This window comes from Sarcophilus harrisii, chromosome 1 (assembly GCF_902635505.1).
Source record: "Sarcophilus harrisii chromosome 1, mSarHar1.11, whole genome shotgun sequence".
In the NCBI taxonomy this organism is placed as follows: domain Eukaryota; kingdom Metazoa; phylum Chordata; class Mammalia; order Dasyuromorphia; family Dasyuridae; genus Sarcophilus; species Sarcophilus harrisii.
The window spans coordinates 600,902,544-600,921,074 of NC_045426.1; the positions used below are offsets into that span (position 1 = coordinate 600,902,544).

An 18,531-nucleotide genomic window follows, 5' to 3' on the forward strand; every position below is an offset into this window, starting at 1 on the left:
TTGAACTTAGGTCTTCCTGACTTAAGACTCTATGCTCTACACTCTGCTTTTCTGTACCACCTTGCTATCGCTCTACATAAAAGAACTTACTAGTCCTAGAATTATGAAATGAAAGAGTATGTCTCTTTAAGTACAAGACAGATTATATCTGTGCTCAAACTTTAATCTATTTGCTAGTCATGTTTTTATGAACTAAGGATATAGAGTGGAAAACAATGAATAAAGGAAAAGAAGAGTACACGTAAGAAATATATAACCTTTCTATAACTCTTCTCTCCATCAATGACAATTGAAATCTCATACTTTGACCCTTAACAGTCTGGTCTATAATAATTCTAAATAAAACAAAGATGGTACAGACAGTTGGAGATTAGGGCAACTGGGAGAAAAAAAGGAGGTTTATATTGGAAACAACACAGCTGTGAGTATGATAAGGATAGTGCCTTAGAAGTTCTCAATGTATCTGAAAGAGAGGATACCAAAAGCTGAGGAAAGTTATTATTAACAAATGAACACATATGTGTCTTATCCCCTATCTACAAAATGTATATAAAAATAATCAATCCAAACAGAGAAGGCATGTTTGAAAGTATGTAAAAAAAAAGACAGTCTTTTTGCAAATGATAGCACATCTCTTTAGTCACACTGATGAAGTCATGCAATTGACTGTTATAAGTCAAAAATATTAAACCCACTGTGCTTTTTGTACATTAAATACAGAAATATAACTGATTTAGTAGATAAAACATTGTCTTCTGGATTCTCTTCTAGGAAAGTGTTTCCTCACACATATGAAAAAAAATAAGATTTTTTGAAAAATGGAATGACAGAGATTCATTCATGACAGAGATGACATTCAGGTTATTAATCTCAAGTAGAGAATAAAATAGGAAGAGTAGTATTCAATAAATGCATTTACCATTATCATAGAAAATGTCCAAAAGAGAATCCATAAAGAGTTCTTTGATGATGAAGTCTTTCAGATACTACTATTGTTGAAAACATTTTTGTATCAACTACATCAAGCCCTAGAACAATGTAGATCTTACTGCATGTGATCTATAATTAGTCAAATTAGTTTGGTCTAAATATATATATAGGAAAAACCAAGTAGAAATGAAGAATGTCTTTTGTCTCAACTCTGATAAACAATTGACAATGTACAGTTTGTTCATCAATATCTAAATCTTGGACTGACACTGAAAATAGCCAATGAAACAGGCCTAGAAGTCAATAGAAGGATTAAAAGAGGTTACTGTTACTTTTAACTATATAAAGTTTATCACTGAAAAAATAATCTTTAAATTAATCATATTCTTCCAGAAATAGGAAATCATTAAATAGTACAATCTCTGAAGAATTAAAATCTATAGGCTCTCAAAGGTAATTTCAAAAATTCAGTTGAATTTTTTGCTGGCTCACTAGGTACATCCCTTATGGAAGATATGTGTGAAGTCATGGAAAAATGCAGCACATGATGAAAAGACATGGAGCAGTTGTGATCCACTTTTAAAGGGAGCACACTCATATCAATAAGATCACAGTTCTATCAAAGTCTTAACTTGCACACCTATTAACAGGATAAAAAGAACCACTATTGTACTGATTTTTTTTTTTCAATTTCTGAAAACTATGATAGTGTAGAACTATTTTTAAATACAGGTCAGAATTTCATATTCTATTTTTGTCCTGGTGTAAAAAGCTTTTTATTATATACCATGTTTATGGTCTTAGCTTAAAGAAGTATTTAGATGCCTTTTTTTTTTTTTTTTTGCTGTATGTCTCATCAAAGAAGGCTCAAAATAAGGGATGTTTTTTTTTATTTCTTTAAATGTTTTTAGCCTTTCACTTCTTATTATTTTTTCTCTTAATCAACAAAGTTGGCATTAATGCAAAACAGTAATCAGTATCATAAAACTAATACATAAAACACTTCAAAGAGAAAAGATTTTAAAAAAAACTCAGACCACTGAAAATGACACTGCTACACACAGTACTTATCCCCAACCATAACGAAAGAAGTTGTTTGAACTGAAAACATTGATTTACAATCTTTTCTTCAGATGTGGTGTGTCCTCAAGAACTATGACTGATTGCAGTGGAGAAGATTATAAGGGACCAATTTAAGATGACTCTTAGTCAATGGATGGAAATTTTGGAGTTTGAACATTGATTTAAAAACCCACCCATTTTATTTTAAGGTTTTTCTGTCTTCAAAAATATATCTTGGAAGAATTGGCACAGACTACTACAGTTATAGTATTTTTAAGGCATTGCAGCAATCTCTTATAAATACAAAAACACTGCAGAAAATATTAACCTTCTGAATAAGGAAATTAGCCTGACAAAGGAAAAACATTTCAAATAATCTAGAATGTAAAGAATAAATCTGATATTCTGTGTTTTGAGGACAAATAATGAATATTTTAAAATGATGTTAAGCCATTTTTGTAGTTGGTAAATTGCTCAGCAATCATTAGGGCCCAGAAATGGAGGCTATAGATTTTGAAACAAAAAAAAAAAAAGTATTGAAGTTTGTAAGAAAAGTAGTAAGTAGAAGTAGAAGAGGGGAGGCGGAATCAATAAATTTTTGATAAATGTATGTGTATAAACCACTTTTCGATTTATCTGTGCTAATTTTTCAATCCCAAACTAGTCCTGCCACTCAGCATGGTCCTAATCTATTTCCAATGGTGAGTTGCCATGTGTGCTTAAGGAAAAAAAAAAAAAATAATCTTAAAACACATCTAAGCAAATCACATCTGTGGAGATAAAACTGCTGTGGGAATATTTGTATGTATGTAGGCATATATGTATCTATAAATGTATGTGTATTCTTCTAAACTAACATAGAAATTATGTTGGATTGTGTATGGTATTCCTTTTCCATATTAGGGCAGATAATTGAGATCTGATCGGACATTCTAGAAATAATTGGAAGAGAAAAATGCAAGATTTAATCACTGAGCATTAATAACGTTTTAGAAGATATGACTTAAACACAGCACAAAATATTAACATCAATGTAATATGTTTCCCAAATGTACCTCTGCACTGTGGGAAGTGGGGAAGAATGTCCTTTTTTTTTTTTTAAATAGTGCTAGATATTTGCATTAAATGCCATATTTTGATGACAGTTTAATATTTTTTTTAACTAAATAGACTATTCCAGAATTCACAGTACCTTATATAAGGTACCTCATTGTACCTTATACTTTCATAATTGCCAGGAACTAACAGAGCTGGCCAGGTCCAAGTGTAGTTGGTGGTCTGTAGAACACTAAAAATAAACAATGGCAAAGGCTTTCTGATTTTGTTTTTTCTATCACCATACCAATTCATACTGGTTAACTGGTAATGGACAAAATTCTAATTACATAGGTATAAAAACTCAAATGGAGAAAAGGTACATCTCATCCTTTAATCTACATAGTTAAACCAACATAATCAAGTCATGATGTGACTAGTAACTAAATGAACAGAAAAAAATCAGACAATTTATTAAATCACAAATCTTTCAAAACTTATTCTCAATTGATGGGACAAGAATTAAATATGAGACATAGATGAGCTATTCGTTAATTTTAATAGTATCCCTAGCTTACTGAATCTGAATGTTAATTCCCACATCCTGGCAAACAAAGGGAGAAAGAAAACAAGTTTATTTCTGAGGACAATAAAATTAGTAGTAAAAAAAAAATCCCAGTAATAAGAACACAAAATTACTATCAACAAAATTCCATTTATATTTCAGAGTTCACTTAGCATAACAGTTCATCTAGCAAGGGATCCTTACATAACCTTAAATATGATGAAAGAAAAAGAAAATAAAAAAAATCACTAGACCTGGGGGAATTAAATTTGGCCCAATCATTAAAGTGATGTTTACATGGTGCTTTAAAATTTGAAATACACTTTATATACATTGTCTTATTTGAATCTTATAGCAATTCTGTGATATTGTTACTTCAGGTATCTTATCCCCATTTTATATTTGAGAAAAACAAGGCTCAGAAGGATGAAATCACACACTTGGTTACACATTTGGTATCAGTGTCTTATGGATGATATGCATGCGTTCACTCTTTCCTAACTCCCAGTCCAGCATCCCATCCACAATGTCACTCTGCTTTTATCCCTAATATATAAATGTCTATTGAATTAAATTAAAAGTATGCATCAAATCTTGGCATAGTATCTCAATGTCATCCCCTCCATCTACTGACTTACTATAACTTCTCTACTGATGCCTGAATATCAATAGTTTATTATCATAAAAATATTTGTATAGACTGAAAGTACTGAGTCACCCTGCCTCTATAAGCATAGATTTATAAGAAGACTGTGCCACAAGGAGGAGGAAGAAGACAAGAGAGTAGAACAATAGAAGAATAAGGAGGAAAAAAAGGATGAAGACAGAGAGATATAGATGGAGGAGAGAAAAAGCAAGGGAAGAAAGAAAAGAAGAGCAAGAATTAGAAAAAGAAAAATCAATTCTTGATTATCTACAGTGCATAGAAGTAAAAATATTTCTAAGGAAGGAGCTATAGAAAATCCAAAGTGAAACTACAAGTAGAATCTATATCTAAAAATCCTCTCTAGCTCTTAGTCTAGTTCTGTAATTCTATAAAAATGGCAAAATATTTACTTTGCTAAAAGAATATGTTTGTATATCCATCTTAATGTAGAAATATTTTATTTTGCAGATCTATACTAAACAATATAGATATATGTACATACATACACACATATGCATACTATATATACATATAAATACATATACATACATTTATATAGACATACACAGCTATTATGCATGTATATTGTGCTTGTGCATATATACATTATATGTACATGTATTTTGTGCATATATCATATATACACATTATGTTTGTGTATATAATATATATGCACCTATATATACATATATATATTTATATTAGAGAGAGAGAGAAAGTAAGAGAGAGAGAGAGAGAGAGAGAGTTGTGAGTGATATCTCAAGAGAAGTGAAATGACATTCCCATTTTCCTATGCTGGCACTTATCAATATTTTTCTGCTCTGGAATAGAAATGTATTTAATAGAATGGTCCTCAGAAATTTCCTAGAATAAATTAACTGATTAAGCTTAAACTCTATTCATGTAACTAATTGTGAATATCACAGATTTATAAAATCACAGAATCTCAGACTTAGAAGAGAGTTCAGAAATCAACCAAGATCAAAATTTGCCTGAAAAGAAAGTCTCTCTGTAACATTCCTAATAAATGGTGACCAAGCTTCACTTGGAGATTTTCAGTGAAGGCAAGCTATTCCACTCTTCTATAACTTTTAGGAATTTTTCCTGACTTTGAATCTAAATGTAACTTCCCCTCATGGCTCTTAGTCCCATCCTCTAAAACCAAACCAAAGAGTTAATTAAATCCCTCTTTCACCTAACAGAACACTACTAAGTCAAACACCTAAGTCTTCTCTTCTCCAGATTAAATATCACTTAGTCCTTCAACAAAGTCTCAAAAGGACTGCATTTTTTTTCATTTGTGTATAATGCAATAATGATAACTCATCTGTAGTATTTCTTGGTGTTCCAAAGAAAAAAAAATAAGTAAATAAATAAATATAAATATAAAATACTGTAGAAGTATCAGGAACTTGTGCTATTTCATTCTATCCATCTTTTTCAGTGTAGTTCTAATAAAAAAGGTCCCGAGACAAGTCATTTTCTTGTTTTTACTCTTCTTTATATTTGGCTCCTGCCAGCACCCTAGTCCTTGGTGCTATTACAATACATTGCTATTTGGGCAGCAATTGACTTTGCTACCCAAAGTCTCTCAAAACTATCTTCTTTAAGCACATGTTTAACCATGTCATTTTCAGTAAACTTCAATGGCTGCCTATTATCTCCAGAATCAGATATAAAACCTTGTTTGACATTCAAGACCCTTAATAAAATTCACCACTTCCACCACCACCATTACTTCACACACTTTTTATTGTAGTTGTTGCTGTTATGTCACGTTACTGAATCATATTAAGATTGTAGTTCTCTGAAAAGTATTTTTGGATAATTTGTCATCTAGTCATTCCTCCTTGATCTTGTACTTATATAACTGATTTGTTTGAACCCAAATATGAGGGCTTTTAACTTATGTCTATCATATTTCATCATATTAGATTTAGTTCCTCATTCTAATATATTAAAATATTTTTGGAGCCTTACTCTGCTATCCAGTGTGCCAGGTATGCCTTCTCTATTCTTGTTACTTTGAACGTCAAATAAGCACAGCAGATGTGGTCAAAAAAGCAAGTAAATAATCTCTTGTGGAAATATTACCAAATTTTTGCAACATTATTTCCTACATTGAATGCCTGCTCAATTTATAATCAGGTCCATAGGTTTCCAATGATTTCTTTTAAGTCCTAAACATTTTAGTCATTATTTGTTTCCAACTTGGTGTTTGTGTTCACTTGTTAGGATTTTTATTTTAATTTAATATACTAAAGCACATGAGTTTAAATACATTCTAAGACTACAAAGCACAGCACTAAAAAGTGGGCATTTATTTGATTACCAATTAATTAGACCAGTGATGATGACTAACCTAGAAAACAGGCCCAAAATGAACTCAATCTGCTAGTTTAAAATGAACTCAATCTGCTAATTTAGACATCTGCATAGATCAAACCAATTTGACAAGTAGAATACTTTCACTTCCTTTTATGTTCATATTTTAATTTGTAAATTTAATAATATTTTAATTTGTGGAGCAGCTAGGTGGTACAGTGGATAGAGCACCAGCCCTGAAGTCAGGAAAACCTGAGTTCAAATCTGGCCTCAGACATTTAACACTTTCTAGCTGTGTGACTCTGGGCAAGTCACTTAATCCCAATTGCCTCAGGAAAAAAAAAAATTATATATATATATACACACACACACACACACACACACACACACATATATATATATATATATATATATATTATAATTTATTACTTTTTTCTCCTAAAGTGGAGACTCTGTGAGGAAAGGGACTAGATTTTATTTAACCTTTTATATCACCTCTTTCCCTCCCCCACCACCAGCAAGCACAGAGCTCTGCACAGTAATTGATTGTGATTGAGTGACAGCAGTGTTGAAAACAAATATCAAAGCCTTTAAAATAAACATTGGTCCATGTACCAAATATAATGTACTGTATAGATGGTCAAAAGTTATTTAAATTCAGTACTTCAGTTTCTTTAAAGTAAAATATTGCTAAAAGTAGAGGGGATACAGAATTATTTTTATATAGTATATCCTAATTCTATATTAAAGTAATATGTAATGTTAAAAAAGAAATCTTTTTTGAAAAAGTAAAATTTAAATGTAATTGAGGTTACACTAAAAGAAGTGAGCTATAAGATTTTACTTTCCAAATTGTCTTTCCTTGTATCAATGTGTCTGTTAAGCATCTAATAGACTAATTAGCTCAAACTATTTATTAGAAATTTGTCCCCACATTCTTTTGAATTCAAACATAAAATTTCTTGTCTCTAAAATCTTTTTTATCCTGCTTTGAAAACAATATTTGCACAACAGGAAAGGAGAACTCAGTTTTCAGGGTCATATAAAGGTCTGCCACTGATAAGCAAATTGGAAAAAAAAAAAAACTGTTCACCCAGTATTAGCATGTCATTATAGGTCAGAATGAATTTAATAGATTGAGTAGAACCTATCTCCTTCAGAATCCTGCAAGTTCCACGATTTAGAAATTTTTCTAATATGAAAAAGTAACAAATATGCCATACAACAGAAATGCATCAGAATTTATAAACATTTAAAGGTCTAAACTACTTTCCCGTGGGAAGAAGAACTTGACAGGATTCCTTGTTTTATAACCTGATCCTAAGGCCAAGAGTACCCCCATAAAAATGATGCAAACAATCCCAACACACAGAACATAAAGTCCTAATGAGAAAGTAAAGTCATCATTTAGTAATAGGCACTTTCATCTAGCAATGTGTTCAAAAATATGCCCAATAAAACAGCCCCAAAATGATGGAGTGGTAATAACTTTTTGAAGAAATCAGTCTCTTGCTATTATTCCTAGAGAGTAAGTGAATCCCAGATACTGAATGAAACTTAGTTGAGCTTATATAAAGGGCTAATTATTGTCTAATCATGTTACCATTTTTGTATAGAACCTGGGCTTTAGGGGATAAATTTTTTTTTCCCCTTATCTTGCATGAGATTAGGTCTCTGGGTTATCTCCACCCTTTAAGAATCTTACTACTTTTTCCAGCTTTCATAAATGTCTTCCTCCAGTAGAGTGCCCTCCTAAAAAGTAGTGACTGCCATACTTGTTCTTATTCCTACATACAGCCAAGTGTCTGGCACAAAGCAAATATTTAATAAATGCTTGATCTATTTATATTGTTGAGATGAATGGTAAATGTTTCTAATGAATATGAGCAGAAGTTAAAGTAATTCTAAATATTAAGATATTGAGATACCATTAAAGCTAATGAATTCTGAGACAACCATCATCTATCTCATAATTTCTTAATTAAAAAAAAAAAAAGGTTCTGATTCATCCTGATACACTATATTCAGGTGTGTAGGAATCTTGTAAATTCACCAAAAGTAGAAAAGGAGATGTTTTGGTTTTATATGTGTCTAAGACTGGCAGCCTTTATTCTATAAATCCCCCCCATGTACTATGTACAAAAGCAGCCTTATTGTTTGGCATTGTACACATGCACATATATGAACACACATCTGTATTTATATTTCTAACTCCTTTATTAGCATACATATATGTAATAGTAATGTCTGTTCGTACATATACATATACATGTACTATCTGTGTATACATAAATATATGTATATGTATTTTGATGAATCCATTTAAAATACAGCTAACATAAAAAAGGCATAGTGCATAGTCAAGTGCATCTGTTTGCATTGCACTATCTTCCATATATCTAATATTTATATGGCACTTTGAAATTTGAAATTGCTTTACATAAATTATTTCTTTTGACTTTCATAACAACTCTGAAATATAGATGTTATTATCATCTCTATTTAATAGTGAGGAAACTAGAGCTGAGCAAAGTTAAACCACCTGCCCAGGAAAGCACAGCTAAAAGGTGTCTAATGTAGGATTGGAACTTAGCTTTTTCTGATTCAAAGTCCAGTTCTCTAAACACTTATGTCAATTAGTTGCCAAATACATTTAAGAAAATGGAATTTTGGTAGTTTTATTCTTAGACGCCAAGCCCATTTCAAATATTTCTTTATTTTAATTATACTTCCTCATTCTGCATAAACAAAGTGTAAGAAATAATACTCTTTAACAGCCAGTGCAAATTTCTTTAAACTGTCCTTGTCTAAACATAATAGGGGTTAGAACCACAGAGTAGTTTAAATCACCTCCCTCTGGCTGCTATTCCTTTTTCCCCTGCTTAAATTATCATAAATCTGTCATAAACCACCAATAGTCTAGCTATCTTAAACAAACAAACAAACAAATAAAAGCAGCTTAAGTGCAATAGGATTAACAAATTCCCTCTTTTATTAGTCTATTATTTTAATTCATTTTGATTTAAAAAGAAATGATTAAATGCATTACAATAATTCATGAACTTTTGTCAGTGTGTGCACATGAATAACTCAAAGACATCATGGATTTTTGGCTAAACTGCACTGGAAGTAGCTAACTCTAACTTTGTAGCCAGTCTTCCAGGAGCTTAAGTGCCTGGGGGAGCGGAGGGGGGGGGGAGGTTGGGAGAAAGGGGAACTGCCTTTAAATGACATTTTAGCAATATATTTAAGTCAAAGACTATCTGAGACTTCCCTATATTCTATTTAGGACTATAGAAAAACAAATCAGTATTTATTAAGAAGCATAAAAATATTAATCAGTCTCATGTCAGCAAAAGTTTTTTTTTTTCCCCCCAGCAACATCTGGAAGAAATGCAAAGGGATTTGAGCATAGTATTCCACACAAAGAAACACATTTAACTTTCCCTTCTTGATTGGAGGAAATTAGCATTTGAAAAATCAAGTTACCAAACCTAATTGTTTCTTTAAAACAATCACCTATATTGCATAGGTCCTATTTTTGGAAATATTCTTTTCTTGAGAAAAAAAAACTTATCTTAACAAGATTATCTCCAGGCTGCTTCCTACTACTTTTTGTCTTCATTGCAGTATGTGCTTTAGTCAACAGTATAGTCTAGGATCAGCTGTTTTATTTCTCATTCTATTAGTTCAAACTAAGATAGCTCACACATCTGTTTTATTTCTAAAATCACTGCCTAGGAAAAGTGTCCAGCTCATTCTAACCAAACATAAACTTTACTATAAATAACCAAGGACCTAACAAAATAGCTGTTTGGGGGAAATGGAAGTGTGTTTAAAAATCTGAATTCTTGCAAGGAGAGGCCTCAGCAATCTTACTTTTAGAGCCTTCTTGACAGCAGAGATCAGTTTCTTTCAGACATTGTCCCCAGAGTAAGTGAACTGAAACTCTAGCAGGAAATCCAGGTATTAACATCATATTACTTCCTAATTATAAAACATCATTTCACATTCTGACATGATTCACTCCTAACCCTTTTATCTAAATCACGTATTTGCTTTCCGATTACAGCCTGACAGAAGAGTGCATCTGACATAAGACAGTGAATTGATCTTTAAAAAGACAGCAGTTCAAAGCCCAGAGATTTTATCCATAATGCCTAAGATGGCTTAATTTGCTGTTCCACAGAAGTAATTCTGTTTGGAAGAATTCATAATGGGGGAGGGAAAAAAAAGGGATTCTTAAAAAAAAAAATGAAGCTATCTTGTTTTTGTTTTGCTTTATGTTTAAGATTTTGTAATCTTCAAAATAATAAGGCTTCCAATCTAATATTTTAAAGGATTCTTAGATTTCTTTGCTGATATTTCCTGCAAGTACAATAAGATACATTTAATACCTGCAATTTTTTTATATTGCTTTGAGTTCTCTTGGTTAATTGGTACCAGGTCAATGTAAAAGATCATGGTGAACATACTCTAGCAATTGAGCTGACATTTTAACTTACTTCATATGTGACCTTTGTTGTCAGCTTATCCAAATGACTGCTTTTCTAAAGAGAATGTATAGGGGGAAAGAAGACAAGAGAAGTTCATTCAATTTGAAATTTTTTTTTTCCTAATTATTCCCAAAAAGAAATAATATTAAATCATGAAGATTTTAAAATATCACTGATCACATGGCACAAAAATAAAATTACAAAAATGACAAGAAAAAAGTAATTTGCATTCTAATTAGTTTTATAAAACTGATTAAGGTATCTACTATGCTAAAAATAATAACAACAGCAGATAATTAATTCTTCCTTCAGGATGATGAACTTTTCTGTTGTTCTACTACAGATGGTTAAAAAAAAAAAAAAAAAAAAAAAAAAGTTAGGTGCCATACTAGATAGAGCATGCTAGAGTCAGAAAGACCTGAGTTTAAATTTGGCCTCAGATTCTTAAAGCTATATATGACTATGAACAAGTCATTTAGCCTCTATCTCTCTCTATGTCCCCATCTATAAAAGGAGTATAAGGATAGCACCCACCTCACAGGATTTGTAGGTAGATCAAATGAGATAAAATTTATACATTCTAACTAGTATTATTGTTGTCATTTCTGTGCTTCAAGTCAACTATATCATAATCTAAATAGAAAATTGTTCATCAAAAAATGTATTTACAGAAGTTTTCTGTGTACTGTTATAAAATGGACAATAAATTACTGCAAAATTGAATATTGGTTTTATAATTCACTATTTACTTATGATATATGGAAATGAAGTTAGGGCATTTCAATGTCCCTGAAACTTAGACTCAAGACTTAAGACTAGGTATTGGGCCTTAGAAATATTCTAGATCAGCACCTTCATTGTAGAGGTGGAAAAACTGAGGTACATAAAGGTGAAGTAACTTGTGCCAGGTCGTTACAGATATTAAGATCTCACAATATTAAGATATTAAGATATAACCATAGTTATGTCAAAATCAATTCCTTACTACTTAGTTTTATTATATACATATATTAATACTATATATTTATTTCTCTTTATATATATGTAGTTTAATTTCCAAACTATTGTTTAAAAAAAAAAACTACTACAAAGAATGTATTCTGAGTGTTTTAATGTGACCCAAAATCACTACAAATAGTAGCTTGGATAATGGAATGAAATCCAAATTTAGGACACAAGCAAGAACCCCACTGACGTAAAGCCTACAGCTAAAGACTTATAATCTATAACAAGGCATGAATTATGATCATGCCACTCTAGAAAGATTAGTTACATTTTTTGAAGCCTATGTAAATATCACATTACTCTGATAGAAAGCCAAAAATATGAAGCTTGGTTAATTCTGTGGAAGGCTTTATCCTAACATAATGGAAGAGAGAAAGTTTGGAAGTAGTTGTCATGATGAGAAGCTAATACTAACCCTGAACAAACATTTGAACTAAATAGATCTGGAGTGTTTTTTTTTTTCCTGCTTTTTACAGACTGGCTGACATCATTTTTAAGTTCTAGGTTTGGGGATTTTTTTACAGCATGGGCTCATGGAAAAATGCACCTTCCATTATGAATTTTTCTCCTGTGGAATTAGCAAAAAGGACAAACCTGTACATCGTAGGTCCCATTTAGTAAAAGAGGCCTGGAGGAATTGATGTCCTGGAGCACACCGGAAAGCATAGTGCGGTTGACTTTCTGGAAGTCTTTGGAGTGGCTGAACTGCACCATGTTGTGGAGGGCCAAGATTTTGGTGTCAAGCTCAGCATCCTGCCTGGTGCGGTTGTGCAATCCAAGGTGATACTTGCGGAAGTGCTTAATGAGATCTGTGGGGTCATTGCCATAATAGCCATATCCACAGATGTTACATTTGAAGTCCTGAAGCTCTGGAGACAGAGGTGCTGTATCTGAATTATCATTAACCAGTAAGTCAGTTTTGGATTTGTTCAGTCTTACACCCCCATCTGAAGGCACTTGTGGGTTTTTTGAGGCCGCTGAAGTTGGGCTGGAGCCTGGACAATCGGTTTGACCACTCTGAGCTTGACCTGTCTCCTCTGTAGCCTTAGGCGACATCTTTTGTTCTTCATTTGTCTCCAGGGGATCCCCCGATGGGGTGCAGGCTATATCTTGGGTGTCATCTGTATCTGATCTTAGAGGAGACTTGAAGGGCTCACAGACTCCCCCAGCAGCTGGAGATGAGAAAGCCAACATATTTCTGTCTGTCACCTCATCATGAGGGAAGGATGAAATGTTTCCTCCCTTACTGTGGCTTTCATAATTGAAGCCAGCCTTCTCATTCAGGACTGAGCTTTTTAAGTCCTTCTTAATGCTGGAAGATGAATCTTGGACATGCAGGCAATGGCCCTCCTTATTGTTCACTTCTGCACTGTCACTCTGATCAGTATTTTCTGGCATCTGATCTGCAGAAAAGTCTTTATTCCTTCCAGATACCTTGTTCTCCGTACCTATAGGTTCGAGGGTCTGTGCCTCGCCTTCACTAGCAATGTTTCTCAGAGGGGGATTCTTTTTCCGGACCATATCTATAAATATATAAGGCAAAAATCACATGAGATATTGTTTGAAAGTCTCCCATTATTTGATTACAATTGAATACTTTACTTATCCTAGTCAATATCATGCATTGTATTAAAAATATTAAACATACTATTCCATCTAAGGGAAAATATGTTTTCAAAGTCACAAAAATGAGCTTGAAATAAGCAAATAATGTTCATCAATATTCCTATGACAGAGTGGTCATTTCAAAATGTTCTGGTGAATATGGCCATTTAAAGATCATCTCTTAGAAATTATTTTTGACCAAGTTATTTCCCTAAATGATATTTTAATGTGCTAATATTTCTTAAAGCCTAACATTATTAAATTTCACAACTAGAATATAAATATAAATTTAAAAGATATATTCCTATAGTCAAGAAGGCAGAAAGAGTATGTATGTTATCAAGAAAATAGATATTAATGTGGGCTTCAAAAATAATTATGAAGATGACATAAGATTTACCTTACTCCCTACTTCACAGTTTTGTTTTAATAGTAATATGTTAGACTTGATCAAAAGGCAAAAAGGAAATAAGGTTACAAGTAATGAGTTTTGTTTTACTAGGACTCTATTCAGCATAATACACAAAACTACCTAGGGTTGTGAAACTAATTTTTTTTTAAACTAATTCTGTAAAAAGTTTATCTCAAACAAGTCAAAACACATATGCCTCCTAAATCTATACTAGAAGATAGCTACAATGATATATACACTAACTCAACCATGTCTTTTCTGAACCATGTTAGTTTGATAATGGTCAATCCATCCCAATCAAGCACAATGCCAATCTATCAGACATGTTTCCTTGGGGTTTACGAAGATAGACACCATCGTTTATAATGTCAGTAAAAGTGAGAAGTAGCAATTGGAAAGCAATGCAATGTGTAATAAAAAGAGTGCTGAATCTGGGAACCATGGGATTCCTTGATTGCAGTCCTGACATCGCTACTTGCTATGTGATAATGGGCAAATCACTTCATCTCAGTGGGCTTCAGTTTCCTAATGTGTAAAAGGAAGGGGTTAAAAACCATGATATCTAAGATCTCTATAGCTAATCATCTGTGGTTAAGACCATTAAGTTCAGTTGCTGTTTTCCCTCCAAATCAACAGTTGGAAAAGTATTAAGTATTATATAGGGCACAAACTCAACTGTTGCCAATAGTTCAACTGCCACTGTTTAGTATAACATGCCTTTTTTTTATCACCAGACTCTGATATAAGAACAGATTACTGAGTGTCACAAAAACAAACATCAAAGTAAATATACCTGAAAATGATTCAATTAGATTTAAACACATTTGGGTTTGTTTTCAGTTGTTGTTTCTTATAACAAAGAGGCAGTTTGTATAATTGCTAGAGTTAGCCTTAAAGGCAAGAAAACCAGGATTCAGATTCATCTGGAAATACTTCTAACTAAAGTATAATGGGAGAGGTGTAACCTTGGATAAATTATTGAGATTCTAAATGCCCTTGACAACTCTTTGTGATTATACATGGAAGAGGAGGTGCTGCTTATACATTAGTAAAAGCAGTTCCCAGAGTAGAAGTTCTTTAGAGCTATGAAATTAGAAATCCTGTCCTTCAAAAGCTCCAACTACTAATAAATAGATTTTAACAATATTGGTGTATTTTTGCATAATATAAAATAATAGCCTGAAATATTAATGAAATCTTTTGTTGTTATTTGAATCACATTTTAAAGCTTACTACGTAAGCCTTCTAATATTAAGACTTTTAGAAAATGAAATTTTATTTATGTATCACCAAATTGTATAATCAATTTTTATAAATACAATGGATCCAATTACTAATCATTAATTATATGCTTTGTAAAAACTTATTTTTACTCCATTGATGGTAAGAGATTGTTGAACCAACCACATTTTCTTATTTGAACCTCTAAGCAGCAAGATGGCTGGCTAGGATCAGGAAGAAGTTTGTGGGCAAGGAGCAGAGAACACTTAATTGATCTATATGAAAGACCTTAGTATCAATATCCTTTAACCAGTTAAGTAACTAGCTAAGCAAATAAGTAACTGACAAACTATACTTAGGGTTCAGTGAATTTTTATTGGTTTTGTTTGTTTGTTTGACTGTCAAGTGATTCTTCTCATTTAGACACAAGGACATTAAAAATGTTCATTCATCAAATTTACTCTGTGTTTAAGTTCTTTTTCCTCCCCAGAGTTAGTATTAAATTTGGGATTTTCTCTAAAATGTTGCTTAGCTGATATCTGTCACCATGTTTTCTCGGAAAACTCTTAATTTACCTTACACACAATTTAACATCTTACAGGATGACTTTAAATACTGTCAAGTACTATATTTCTTTTGGTCAGATATCAATAGACCATACCATTATATATTTTCTTTTTACTTCAGCTTAATCAAAATTCCAACAACAGCACACCAAAAAAGACATTTCAGTCTAACAAAATAATAGGAAGGAGAGACTTTAAGAGAATGATAATACCTATATTCACTTAAATTACCATTAAGTTAGTCCTTATTCCCTAAATAAATTACCCAATTTGGTAATTTTTTTTTCATTCTATATTCAGGAAAAACAGAACATTGAGTGAATGAAAGGGCATTTATTATGCACTTCCAATACACAAAGTATCATTCTGCTGGGGATACAAATAGAAAATTAAGAGTCTCTGCTCTCAATACGCTCAAGGCATAAGGCCAAATAGCAAAAGCTCTAGAGTTTTTGTCAAAAGCAAGACTAGAAGCAACAAGGTGCTAAGATCAAATACTATCCTAAAACACACTACATTGAGAATAAAATTTTGACTAATTTTTTTTTTTTAATAGTCTTGTCCAGTTCGGTTCAGAGTACATTTAAGTATCACCTAATATCTTCATATCTTCAATACTTGATGAAATTGCAATATCAAAATTATTTCTCCCATAGACAAAGCTTGATCCCACTGTTGCATAGATTTTTGGAGTACAAAGGAATTACTAAATATTTATGCTGAATAGAGCACCTAATATAACATAAATGTGTTGTTCTTGGTGGGGAGAGAAGAATGATGTGCTAAATAATAACAATTTCAAAGTTTATTACAATTTCCTTTTCCTTTCTTTTTTGCTTTCATTTTTGGCTTCTTTTCACCCCTCTTCATTCTGTGGTTTGTTTAGTTGATTGCTACTCTAAGGGATCCTTAGAAATAATATTGTCTATGTATATGTATGTGTACTTTACTGGAATTCAATCACTATCATTTTTCAAAAAAAGACATATTAAGTAAATAAAAGCACATTTGCAGTATTTCTACATTGAGGAAACTATCCACTATCAAGTCATAAGTTAGATACAGTAAGAACAGAGCCACTCTCAAATTATTATCTGTAAGACAAATAACAGATTGCATGATGTTTTATTGTGTGCCAAGAACTTTTTCAGTTAACATTTTCACTTGAAAAAATGGATCACATACTTGTAAAATCATACCCAGCATTGACTTCATAAGGCATGTGGCTTTAGAGTGCTTTTTACAATTATTAATTCTATTAGTCAACTAGCAGGAGGCTAATGCAATTGTCTTAGAAGATGCACGGAAGACACAGAAGACATTTTGAGAGCTGATCTGTATATCTGTAAAACAAAGCAAAAACAAATTTCCTTCCTAAATAATGTATACATAGTGTTTCTAAATCAACATATCACACCTAGTGCACATCAACATGCCCCTACCATGGGCAGGATTGAGAAACTGAAAGAATTTATTTTTTCTACAAAAACATGAGAAGGACTTCAGCAACATCCCCTCCCTCCACTGAGTTTTTGCCAAGCACAGAATGGAGCACAATATAACAAACTGTTAAAAGTAGGCACTAATAATATGAAAATTTTCATTCTCAAGTGTACTGTTGACATAAGCATCAGTGAAAAATACCTTAGCTTCTTAAAGCCCCTCATCTCAAATGAAATACCTACCTTACTAACACCATAGGGGCACAGGAGATTTAATTAGTGATTAATAGAAATGCACTTTGGTATTTTCAGAAGGTAAACTATCAAGCTGTGAAAAAAGGATCATTATCCCACCGATCAGCCTTAATTATGAGTATTGGCAAAATGGAGGTTTTAAACATGGGGATTCTACTCCATATGACATTATTTAACTGTCACAAAGATTTCCAAATGTTAAAAATGCCAGTTCAATGAGTCCAGAAGAAACAATTGCCCTAGATAATGGACTTGAGACTGAATTGAGATGGTGCAAGGAGAGAAGAGGAAAGAGGGAGATTATGTGAATGATCTTACTTGCTGTCTTTGCAATTAAAATTTGATTATCAATGAATTGTTTCACTTTTTCTATGACTCCTAGACTTCTGTATGGCAAACGAGATCATTTATACATCTACCTAATCCTTTGCTTATAGAAAATAATGTTTCACATGTAAATCCGTCACAAAATGTATTGCATTAAGGTTGACGCATGTAATGCAGCAAAATGGGTTTGCTGAAAGGAAAGAAAGGTATTTATCTAGTCATTATTTTTGTGCATGAATTAATTCCCTTACTAACTCATAAGTACATTCCATCTGTGAAATTATATCTTTCAACCTCTTACTCAACTACATTTCCTTACCAAATGGATATTTCAATTTAAAGCCCTTATTTTCATTTTTGTCTAGAAGTTAAAGAGATTAGGTTTATTATGTGAAAGGGGCCAGGGTATACAGTAACTATTTTTCTAATCTCTAAGAGTGCTAGGGACAGGTGTTTAGAGAAAAGAATAAGGACTGGACTCAGGATATTGTTGTTCTGGAAAACTCTTAGCATATGCAACTTCTTTCTGAGCAGCTAATATTCTAAGAAATTTTCCTGGAGCATTGAAAAGTTGAGTGACTGGACTGGGGTCAGACATCCTGTGTGTGTGTGTATATATATATATATATATATATATAC

General features: G+C 32.3%; 1 protein-coding gene across 5 annotated transcripts in view; it reads right to left on the reverse strand.

Annotated features, from left to right (window-relative positions):
• Window positions 1-18,531, reverse strand: part of TRPS1 (transcriptional repressor GATA binding 1) — a 296,456-nt gene that overhangs the window by 226,533 nt on the left and 51,392 nt on the right. For 2 of the 5 annotated variants that reach the window (XM_031947130.1, XM_003760334.4), the window contains exons 2-3: window positions 17,054-17,211; window positions 12,659-13,587 (exon numbers count right to left, since the gene is read on the reverse strand). In XM_031947130.1, the coding sequence (XP_031802990.1) occupies window positions 12,659-13,587; window positions 17,054-17,090 (966 nt within the window). In that variant the 5' untranslated portion in view covers window positions 17,091-17,211. The remainder of the gene's footprint in view (window positions 1-12,658; window positions 13,588-17,053; window positions 17,212-18,531) is intronic. The other 3 variants (XM_031947133.1, XM_031947132.1, XM_031947131.1) reach the window with 2 other exon arrangements.